Source organism: Protobothrops mucrosquamatus, unplaced genomic scaffold, assembly GCF_001527695.2.
Source record: "Protobothrops mucrosquamatus isolate PMUCROS unplaced genomic scaffold, P.Mucros_1.0 scaffold488, whole genome shotgun sequence".
Taxonomy (NCBI): Eukaryota; Metazoa; Chordata; class Lepidosauria; order Squamata; family Viperidae; genus Protobothrops; species Protobothrops mucrosquamatus.
The window spans coordinates 237,622-249,122 of NW_015386807.1; the positions used below are offsets into that span (position 1 = coordinate 237,622).

Below are 11,501 nucleotides of genomic sequence, written 5' to 3' on the forward strand. Positions count from 1 at the left end.
TCCATTAATATTATTTGCCTGACAAAAATATTAGCTACAAACTACCTTAGTAACAGTATGAAAGGTAGGTCAAATTTTCATTAGGAAATTTTTATCTAATATTTCAGACAGTGAAATGTCATTATGACTCATTTCTCACTTAAAAAGGAAGTCAGTAAAATCCTACAGTATAAACTTACATTCAAAAGTAAGTCCTACTGAACAACTTTCATCTTAGTAGACATATATATAATTCTAGTATATGTGGATAATAGATTTTTTTACTGCTACTTTTCCCTTTAGATAATATATGTTACCAATTCTGTGTTAGGCTTTAGATTAGGATTATATTTCCCCAAAACCTGCATTTTAAATACTTCCTTTGTTTAAATATAGATAAAATAAAAAGGTTGCTGAAGTTCAATGTAGTTGGAGGGCATCAAGCAGGGGCAAATTGTACTAAATTGCAGATGTGTGCCTTTCCCTCTGGAGATCAATTTTTCATCTGCATGCTTTAATCAGTCAAGACTGCAATCCACTGCATATTAACCATATGATATAGATAGAAGCAAATATTTGTGTTTTATGGTTGAACAATGGGGTCCTTGATACTTTCTGAGTTTGGTTGTTTTATTGCAGATGTTTCATTCCAACTAGGTAACATCATCGGTGCTAGTCCTAGTCCATCCTAGCACTAATGATGTTATCTAGTTTAGTAATGAAACATCTGCAAGAAAACAACCAAGCTCAGAGAGCACCAAGGATCCCAGGACCGTATTATTTCTGGATAGTAGATGCCTAATAACATATGCATGGTGCCTTTAACTATGTGTTGTGCCCCCAATCTCACCCTGGAACTACACCAATATCAATTCCCCTTGAGTAAATTCTCTTGAAGTCATTAGGATTATTTTCCAAAGTGCCTTAAAATTGATGTACTGTAGCTTTTTCTTAAAGGCAGAACAGCTCAAAGCCCAATTACGTTTGGCAGAAGATACCTATGCAGATGTTCACAAAGAACTCACTGAGCTTCACCAGAGACTACAGGAATCGGAAGAAGCTTGTGATCAGCGACAAAAAGAGCTACTGGAATTTCACAGGGCTGTAGCAGATGAGAACAGAGAAAAGGAAGCACTTCAGAAGTCCAATGGTGACCTCAGAGCAGCTGTCAAAAAAACAGAGAATGAGAGGCTCAGGTCAGATTTGGCACAGTGTTGGGCTGTGAGAAGAAGTTCATACACATTGATGGAACAGACATAGTGATTTTAGAGATGACTGATAATAAACACTTGACCTCTTGTAGACTGCAGAGAATCAAGGAAGAACGAGAACAGAAAATTGCCATTCTGGAAGAAGCAAAAGCCGCAATTGAGGGAGAGATGGGAGAGCTCCGAGTAAATCTACGGGAAGTAGAGAAGGCACACATGGAAGCCCGAAGGGAACTTCAGGAGCTGCGCAGAGAGGTAGCTTACAAACAGACTTTCTCATGGTTCAGTTCAGGTCCAAGAATATAACAGGTTAATGGAGGGAAACACTTGACATGATCAGATAGAGGTTAGGAAGGATGTATTTGACATTACTGTTAACTCCTGAGACTGGTACCTCCAGTAAGTATGAACTATGGCAGATGCAGTAGCACCACTCCAAATACAATTCTTGCTATTATTTTAAAATCTTTTGGAAAGTATCCTATATCATTTCTGCATGTAATACCTCTCTCCTCTCTTCTGTCTCCTCAATTATGATATAGTTTTGTCCCTATAACTTATTTTCCTTTTCAGGCCTTTCTGATATCATGATACATATACAACAAATAGGCAGCATCTTCTTGCTGAAGAATCTAGTAGCTAAATTAGAGCTAAATTACGATTGGGGTATGATATGGTCAATCATGGTAGTTAGAAGCAGTTACCAAGCATGGCAATAATTGTTTTATGCAGAAAATTCCACATATAATTTGGGAGTTTGAAACATAGATTCTGCACTGGAGAATGGCTGCACTCAAATTGTTTCTGCATAGGTAAAGTCCCTGGAGAACAAGAACAGCAAGAAAACCCAGGAAGTCACTGAATTACAACATCAGTTGATGCAAAAAGAACAGCAGGAGCAGCAGAACAGCAAAGAGGTTCTGGATCTTAAACAGAAGATATCCGTTCTGGAGATTGGCCATGATTCTGCTCATAAGGAGGTAACAATGGGATAATAGCAAGGAGTGATTATTTCATGAAAGAAGAATTGAAGAATAAGTTGAAACAATGAAAGAAAGCAGCATTTTGTGAAAGAATGCAATAGAAATAAAATGTTTGGTAAACTGCATATTCAATAGGGTAAGGATGTAATTGTGAAGACCAACACATATAATAATACAGTAATTTTATGTGTAGTGAAGGTGAAGTGTCCTTTTGAGCTGAAGTTGACTTGGTGACTTACAGAAAAATAGAAACATAGAAAACTGATGGCAGAAAAAGAATTATGGTCCATCCATGCAATTTTCTTAGCAATAGTATAAACTAAGAAATAATTTGCCACTATTTTTTCTCCATTTCCCTATTTAAACTACAGCTGTGGAAGTTTCTGGAATTTCTCCCATCCAAATACTTACCAGGCCCAATGCTGCTTTGCTTCTAAGCCCAGACAAAATCAACCAGGTTCTATTATCTGCTGAATTACAGATATATTAGATTAGATTAGATTAGATTACTTTTGCAAAGTCATTAATGGATAGAAAATAGTACATGATTAGGGAGTTTATGGAAGATAGTAAAAGTATCATATACACTTATAAGTATATGTATTTGTTTTGTAAGTATAAAGTATAAAATTTATTTTTTTTATTTATGTCCAACTAGTTATGTACCATGTTCATTGCTCAAAAGAATTTTCTTACATTAGAAATAGCATAATATATTGAAAGAGCATTCTTGAACAATGATTTATTGCAAAATGTTACCTTGTGACTCACAATTAATGTTATAACAATCTTATTAAAATGTGTGTGGAAGTTAAATAAATAAATATTATTCAAACAGGATATAACCTCGGTTTACAATTGGATAAAATGTCAGGATTGTGTAACTGGTTAATAGTAGGTGGGTGGGTATAAATTATTGGATACCTTTTGGTAATATTACCATAGATTTCTTTGCACTGACAGATATTGTCAAATTCCTGAGCCAGGGTCCTTGAAGAGATGGGAGCAACATACATACATTGCCCTCGTGATTTTGTTTCCTTCCAGGTGTTGAACTTGCAGAAAAAACTGTCTTCTGCAGAGGTGAAGTTCCAGCTTCAAGAGCAGGATTTAAAGCATAGCCTTGCAGAGAGTTGCATCAAGGAGAAGAAGTGGAAGGATGGTCTCCATAGCCTGGAGGTGAAGCTTCAGGAAGCAAGCAGGACAAACGAAAATCTCCAGCTGCGCCTCAGCACCTGTGAGGGATGCATCCATGGCTTAGAAACAGAACTAGCCAAAACTGAAGCAGCCAAGAGGGAGGTTGAGCTGAAGTTAGTGGCACTCCACTCCACTCTCCGTCGCACACTGGGACTTGGCAGCCGGAGTCCGTCTCCCCAACGATCCTCCTCTCCAGTCAAAGGTTATTTTGTAAATTCTCCTCACTGCTATGGGCTAAGTTAGGTTAGCCACTCAGAGCCTGTTGGAGTGGGTATTATAATAGATATTATAATAGATTAATAAATTTAATGAAATAACCAACCAACAAACAATTGGATAATGGCTATATTTTGATCTAACATTAAACCAACAGGTTAGTTTTTATATTGTATAATACCATAGCTTTAAAATATGATTTATTGAATAAATCATAATTGATTCATGGCACTAATCCATAAATCATGACTTACAAACTACAAAGAAAATTTGAAAAGTACGTTAATTAAAACTATGTATTTAGTAGCTGCTTAAGTACCTTATTCAAAAAGAAAAATCATAGCTGAGAGGCAGTTTGAAAGCTTTTGTGGACAGTGGTGCTATAGCCATCTGAAAAGATGTAGGGAGCTAATTATGGTAAAGTTCTCTCCTTAGGCCAGACATGTCAAACACAAGGCCCGGGGGCCAGATGCGGCCCGCAAAGTGGTTTCATGTGGCCCGCGAAGCTATCCTGGAAACAGTGAGGGAACGGCCCCCACTGCCTTGGCCCTGGCCCAGGCCAGCCGGGAGCCAATGTACAATTTTGTGGTGGCCATCTTGGCACTTGCCCCGGTGGACCATGCCTTGGCATTTGCCCCGGTCCCACCCCCTTCTGCCAGAGACCCTCAGATCTGTCCCACTCCTGCTCAGGCACCCACAGGCACCCTTGACGCGAATGATGTAGAACTGGCCACGCCCATCTGGTAGGCCACACCCACTCCATCCACACCCACCCAGTAGGCTGCACCCACTCTGGCCACACCCACCCTGCCCCCCAAGGGCAACCGCAATGCTGATGCGGCCCTCAGTGAAATTGAGTTTGACACCCCTGCCTTAGGCAATAGAAAGCTCGCGGCAATCCCAAAATATCATCTTGTTAGATAACCTTATTAACTAAATGAGTAAATAAATCCTAAATAATGTTGTCTGTGAAGTCTTTTCTTCTTGAAATCCCATTCAACCTTGTCTGTTGACTGAGACCAAGCAAGTGTTTGGTTGTTGTTTTTTATAGGAACCAGTGGACGCCAAACACCTGCGTCTCGCACTGGATCACCTGAAAGGAGCCGCTCCCGTTCACCATTTCATCAACCATCTCCTCTCAGGGGAGAGCAAAGCACAAGTGAAATTGATCCAGAAGTAGTTCGAGATGCTTTGAAGGACTTCCTTCAGGAGTTGCGGGACACCCAAAGAGAGAGGGTAAGCAAGGACCTCCCTTTCAAATATATCTACCTCCATAAGGATCTGGAGAATATGATAAGGATATTGAGATTTAGATGGTATAAATTTGTGAACTTTGAAAAACTCATAGCTATGAATTTGGTGTTTTATAAAACTATAAGAGAACATTCACTAATTTATCACAATTGAGTGCAAGTCAATTTTATTTTAATAAAACTAATGCTAAGGAGTTGTGGCAAAATAGTGCCTTTATTTTTGCGCTTCTGTTTATATTTTACTGTACATACAAAGAATTTAATATAGATAAACATTAGTCCTCATATCAATTGAACGAGAAAAAAATAAAATCTACAATTAGGTGACTATTAAAAATAGGTTTTAGATGCATCATCCACTGATTTCCACCAGATTATCCATATTCTTTCAAATCTTTGTTCAGTTCCTTCATTCATTGGATCTATCGAGAAAAAGTGGACTATTCTAAGGTTGAAATTCAATGTACAAAAATTGAGACTTACTTATGGACTTACTGAAGTAGTAACATTTAAGTACTAGGAAGTATGCTTAAGACATAAATAGAATAGGTCTGGAATTATGCACTAGAGCAGGGATCTTCAAACTTGGCCCTTTTATGACTTGTGGACTTCAACTCCCAGAATTCCTCAGCCAGACACACTGGCTTAGGAATTCTGGGAGTTGAAGTCCACAAGTCTTAAAAGGGCCAAGTTTGAAGACCCCTGCACTAGAGTCTCTGTTCTGCTATTCAGCATATGTACGAATGCATCCCTTAAGCATGTGTTTTAGGCATCCACTTGAAATAATATGCCATATTTTTTTTCAGCATCCTGTTAGTTTTAAGGGCGTTTACCAGAAATTATTATCAAAGTTTCAGCATGATTATTTGAAAGCATAGAGAGCATTATGCACATAAATCTACCTAGTCATTCTGGATCAAAGCCAATAATAGCTTAAAATATGCAACAAATAAATTAGTCCATTTCTTTTACTCAGAGCAAAAAGGGATTATTTTATGTAATGCTATGTCTTAGCAGTGATAACCTCCATCTTTGTTATCATCATCATCAACATTCATAAAGAATCAAATCCTTAAGGACTTTTGATGATGTACAGATGATACATAAGAAATAATAAACAAATCTGCAATAAAAAGACCATATAAATAAATAAAAAGTACACAAATACTACTGGAAAATTAGTAATTATATTAAATGAATTAAACCAATAAACCAAATAAAGCAGGAAACTGATCTGAGGAGCTTCTAGAAGGTAAGCAGAGTGGAGGTCAACTAGATTTCCATTGGGACACCATTCCAAAAAACTGATGCAACCACTGAAAAATAGCATAATCATGTTTTGCCACTCTCATTCCCCCAAATTCCTTAACTACTATATTACTAGTAGTTTTTCCTGGTAAATCAAGCTGGTCAGGTCCATTCCAGTTAGAGCAGTGATGGTGAACCTTTTAGAGACTGAGTGCCCAAACTGCAACCCAAAACCCACTTATTTATTGCCGGGTGCCAGATGGGCGTGGCCCATTGGGTGGGCGTGGCTGTGGTGGTCATGGCAGATTGGGTGGGTGTGGCCAAGGTAGGCGTAGTCACCTCAATGTTGCTCATGGGGAGGGACGCCTGTGGGAGTGGGCAGGGTTGGGGGAGATCCAGGGGGTCTCTGGCAGGTGGGGCGGTGGGCAGGAGGCTCATCCTGCGGGGTAAGGTGAGGCAGGTTGGGGGTGCCATTGCCATGGGTCAAGGCAAGGGCCAGGGCAGCTACTGCCTGACAACATCGGCCCCCGCACACAGAGGCCAGCAAGCGCATGGGGGCCAATGGCGTCCATCAGCAGCCACAGCCTGCCGGCCCTTGACCGGCACACTCCGGGGCTCCGCAGCCCGCTGCCAGCAGTTCAGAGAAGCTGCCGGCCAACAGCTGAGGAGGCGATGTAGTGGGTCGTGCCCAGGAAAAGGAGAGCATGCAAGGCCAGGAGGGACGGGAGGGAGGGAAACCAGTCGTGCCGGGATGCATCTGGCCACGTGGGACCTCAGCGAGTTAGCAGGCAGCTGGTTGAAGAGGGACAGTTGCCATCTCTGGGGCATGGTGTGTGTGCCCACAGAGAAGGCTCTGAGTGCCGCCTCTGGCACGCGTGCCATAGGTTCGCCACCACTGAGTTAGAGAATGCAGTTCTGTAAATAACTAGGCACCAAATTATGTAAGGCTTTATGGAATAGTACCATGACTTTAATTTGCATCCAGAAGCCTATTAGCATCCAGTTTAGGGCTTGCAATGAGTTGCTCCCATCAGCAAACAGTGTTCAGTTGTAGGCCATTGTCACTGATCTTGTAGGCCACTGATCTTCAAAGTAGCCCTATGCAGAGCATGTTGCTATAATCCAGGGGTGTCAAACTCGCAACATCACGTGACATGTCGCAATGTATCGCAAGTTTTTTTCCATTGCTGGCAATGGGGTGGGCGTGGTTTTGGCATGACGCATCCGGCCCGCGGACTGGCAGTTTGACACCCCTGCTTTAATCTAAGCAGGTGGTGATGAGAACATGATCCCCCCACTCCAAGTAAACTTATAACTGATTTACTAGCCAAAGCTAGGAAAAGTCTTCCCACCCTACCCCCAGCAGCCACAGCATCGACTTGCTATTCCTGAAGAATCCCCAGTCTTGTATCTTTATGAATAGTACTTCCCTATCAAGAGACTCTACTGGAGCAGACAGTAACCCTAATGGAGAAATAGTCATTCAATTTTATTAAAATTCAGTTTAAGCCTATTGTTCCCCAACCATCTTTCAGGGACTGAGACTTCAATGGTAACACCAGCCTGGGGTAGCAATGTAGAATTGGGTATTATAAACATATTGATATTGGAGAATTGCCAGATAGGCTGGCAGGAGGAATCAAGTGAGGGCCTAGCTTGGAATTGTTGCATAGCCACAAACAGCATAAGCATGATCTCCTCCCAAATCCATGAAGCCTTATCTGCTCAGTCCCAGGGGAAGGCAAGCAATCTGGTGAGATTCTTGTGGCACTGTATTGCAGTGCAGCTGATGAACAATATACAGTATTTTCAATCTGAGGTTATTTATGAGTGTTCTGGTTGCTTGCACCTTACATTTGATAATACCAACCCCAAAAAACGTTTGATGATCTTGCCTGGTGCCTTCTTGTAAACGTTAAATAGCAGATGGAGAAAACTGGCCCATGCAGCACTTCACAAGGGATTAAGCATGATCTCTCCTGCCCCACTAGCACTAACTGGAACTGTTGATAAAGGAAGTAGAGGAACCACTGCAATGCAGTGCTATTTATATACATGACATAAGATAATTTACATGCATAAGATCATGGTATGAACAAGAAGTAAATAAAATCTGTAAAAAGAGCAGTGTTGTTAGGTACAAAATGTTACTTTGGGGATAAAAGACTTTTGTTCCAATCCAATCTCTGCTATGGTTGGGTTGATATATCACACAATAGTATTAAAGATTTTGTTTGGTTTTGGCTTAGCATGAAGTACACATCTTTTCGCTATAGTTGGGTTGTTGTTTTTTCAGCAGAGAGTTTATAAAGGAATATTGTTTCTTAAAAATTGCATCTGTAGTTTTGTGAACCAGAGAGCGAGATTCAAAATTCCTTCCAGTTCATTTATCTAGAACTGAAAATCATCTAACTATTCTAACTCCATTTTACAGGGATCATATGAGCCAGCCTAACTTATTGTGACCCCAAGTTGACTCCCAAGACATATGTTTAGCAACATTCAAGGGCAGTTCAGCCCTTTCTCTGTCATGTGCTATTTATTGCTCAAAAGCATGCCTCTTGTAAAAATGAATAAATATTTATACTGTACTAGAATAATTAAAAAAACATGGCTTGTCACAATAATCATAGCATCAGATCATCCAACAGCCTTTCTGACAAATGAAGAAATCAGTTAATTCTGGGCTACATCACATTTAAAACATTCCTTGCTTTGTTGTCCTGTCCACCAAGATCCTGGAATTTATTGTTAACTTGTGTAAACCAGAAAGGGGAAAAAAGCAAAAACTATCTACAAACAATAACAACATGTTTCAGTTAACACTTTATGAGCTATAAGAAACTTAGTGTTCTTAGTTTTACCAGTCAGTCAGGAAGTAAACTTAATTTGCTCAGGAAGTAAATTTCATAGCATGGGCTTAGTTGTAAAGAAAGCTATGTAGCCTCAAACTGGAGGTATTTTGATTGACTGAAAATATGTTAGTAGCAATTGTTTCCAAGGCCTCTAGCCTTGGCTTCAAGAGGATTCAGAGATTTAATTTGTACTTGATTTGGATTTAATTTGGATTTAATTTGTACAGTGATAGTTTTTCTGAATTACACAGATTGAAATTGAGATATGCTGTTATTTTCCAGTGCCTGTGAAAACTACCTCAGATAGACCTTTTCGGGCAGGTTATGCAATGAGGCGGGATGGTAGCTATTGACCCCTCACTTCCACATTGAGGAAAATGGGATAAGAACTAATTTAAATGTAAATTTAATCAATTAAGCAGGTAATATGAATGTCTCCAGGCACCAGGAGTCTGCAGATCTCCCTCTTTTTATCACTTCCAAATCCAAAGCATTTTGGCTAAGCAAACATTGATGATAACTGTTTAGTTCTTTGGGGTAGGCAAGGCCATACTTTCAGAAAGGAAGAGTCAAATTAATAGTCTGACATTCATAGCAGGTAGTCTATTTCTGTCTAAGACTTGAGCAACACTAACATTTCTAAAATATTAAGGGCTACTTCTTTCATACCAAACAATTCAGTAAGGTGTCTTCAGTTACAGGTGTGAAACATGACATCTGGTTTTTTTTTAAGACAAGAAAACCATTTGAGTTAAGTTTAGAGTATGACAATATATATTTAATGCTTGCTTATGTATAAAGAACCGTAAAAACAGTAAAAACTAGCTCATTTGCAAATTATTTATCTGAGAAATCACTGGCAATATTGTGGCTGATGTTTATGATAATAGTCTGATTTCTAGTGATTTATCATTTGTTGAAAATGCAGTTACTTTGCTCTAATTTTAATATTTGTTTTATCTAATGTTATTGTTGATTTTGGGATATGTATTGTTTTTCAAGTTGTTTTTCAAGGTGGATTATATAGTTGTTCAACAGTTGTCCATGTTAAAAAGTACCCTTGTGGCTCAATAAAGCAAATTATACACAGTATAAAATAAATTTAAAAAATAAATGTGTCCTGGTTAAGTTTTATATCTTCCCTGGTGACAAGCCAAGGATATCATGAATATGTCCATATCTCTTGGTTCCAGGATGATCTAAGAATTCAGGTGATGAATATGAGTCATCAGCTGAATGAATTGGAGGCTGATCGTGACCGAACACAAAGCCGTATCCTGCAACTCCAGAAGTTTTTAGCAGACAGTGAGGAAGGTCTGTTCTTTTTCTTCTTCTTCTCTTACTTTATCTCTTCATTCATAAAAATTTCTTCGCCTATCTGTTTTTTTCCTCTAGTTCTTTGCTTGTTTAGTTGGATAAAAATTACAGTTATGGGGCAAGTTGTATAGAAAGCAAGTGAAATGAAGCTCTAAATTTTTTTAAAAGCTGCAGGGAGACTGCTGCTTTAAGTGAAAGAATATTGATATCAGGGCAGATGTTTGATCTCTATGCCAGATGTTTCTCTGCTCTGAATTTGCTTTTTTCCACATACGGATCAAGATTTTGTGGATTTAGACATTCATATCTGGACTGAGCAGCAGATTCAGGACATGGAGAGAGGTCAGGAAGAGGATTAAGCTTATCTCTGCTTTAATTGCTTTTCTTCTTAAAATGGTAGCTCAGAAAGCTGCTTGTCATTTAAAAAGCAAATGTTGGGAATTAGTCACATATACTTATAAATCATGTCTACTCCTCATGACTCAAGTGGGCATTCCTAACATCTTTAAAAACAAAACAAAAGCAAATATCATATAGGGCCTGTGCTTTTAATATACCAAAATATTGTAAATCAATGTCAGGCAATTCTTATTAGATGGAAATTGTAATTCTACCACTGTTAAGCATGTGAAGCTCCAGCCTAATTTTCTAATGCAGGTAGTTAGCGACTTAACAACCATTCATTTAGCAACTGTTCAAAGTTGCTGCGGCACTGAAAAAAGTGACTTACAACCAGTCCTCACACTTATGTTTGTTGCAGCATCCCGATGGCCATATGATGAAAATCCAGGCACTGGGCAGCTGGCATGTATTTATGGTGGTTGCAATGTCCTGGGATCGTGTGGTAGCTATTTGTGACCTTTCCAGATAGCTTCCAATAAGCAGAGTCAATGGAGGAAGCCTAATTCACATGACAATCACGTGATTCATTTAACAACTGCAGTGATTCGCTTAACAACCATGGTAAAACTGCAACTGCACAACTCACTTAACAAACGCCTTGCTAGCAATGGAAATTCTAGGCCCAATTGTGGTTATAAGTTGAGGACTGTCTGTACAGGTGGGTGCTGGAAGGGGTTAGGAAAAGGAAGGGCCACCTGAGGGTCTTTTGCACGAATGGCTGTTTTTATCATTTAGCCTCATGAATAAATGAATGCCTCATTGGGGATTCTGCCATTCATGAGAAATGATTAATTATAATTTGACTATAATTATTCAGGTATCAGAGCAAGCTGCCTATGGTTT

At 39.3% G+C, this 11,501-nt stretch overlaps 1 protein-coding gene across 1 annotated transcript in view; it reads left to right on the plus strand.

The window, feature by feature from the left end:
• The window catches only part of LOC107288151 (rootletin), a 96,955-nt gene that overhangs the window by 67,855 nt on the left and 17,599 nt on the right, over nucleotides 1-11,501 (plus strand). The window contains exons 24-29 of the mRNA XM_015816737.1: nucleotides 937-1,175; nucleotides 1,283-1,442; nucleotides 2,000-2,167; nucleotides 3,218-3,569; nucleotides 4,635-4,819; nucleotides 10,133-10,253. Of these exons, the coding sequence (XP_015672223.1) occupies nucleotides 937-1,175; nucleotides 1,283-1,442; nucleotides 2,000-2,167; nucleotides 3,218-3,569; nucleotides 4,635-4,819; nucleotides 10,133-10,253 (1,225 nt within the window). The remainder of the gene's footprint in view (nucleotides 1-936; nucleotides 1,176-1,282; nucleotides 1,443-1,999; nucleotides 2,168-3,217; nucleotides 3,570-4,634; nucleotides 4,820-10,132; nucleotides 10,254-11,501) is intronic.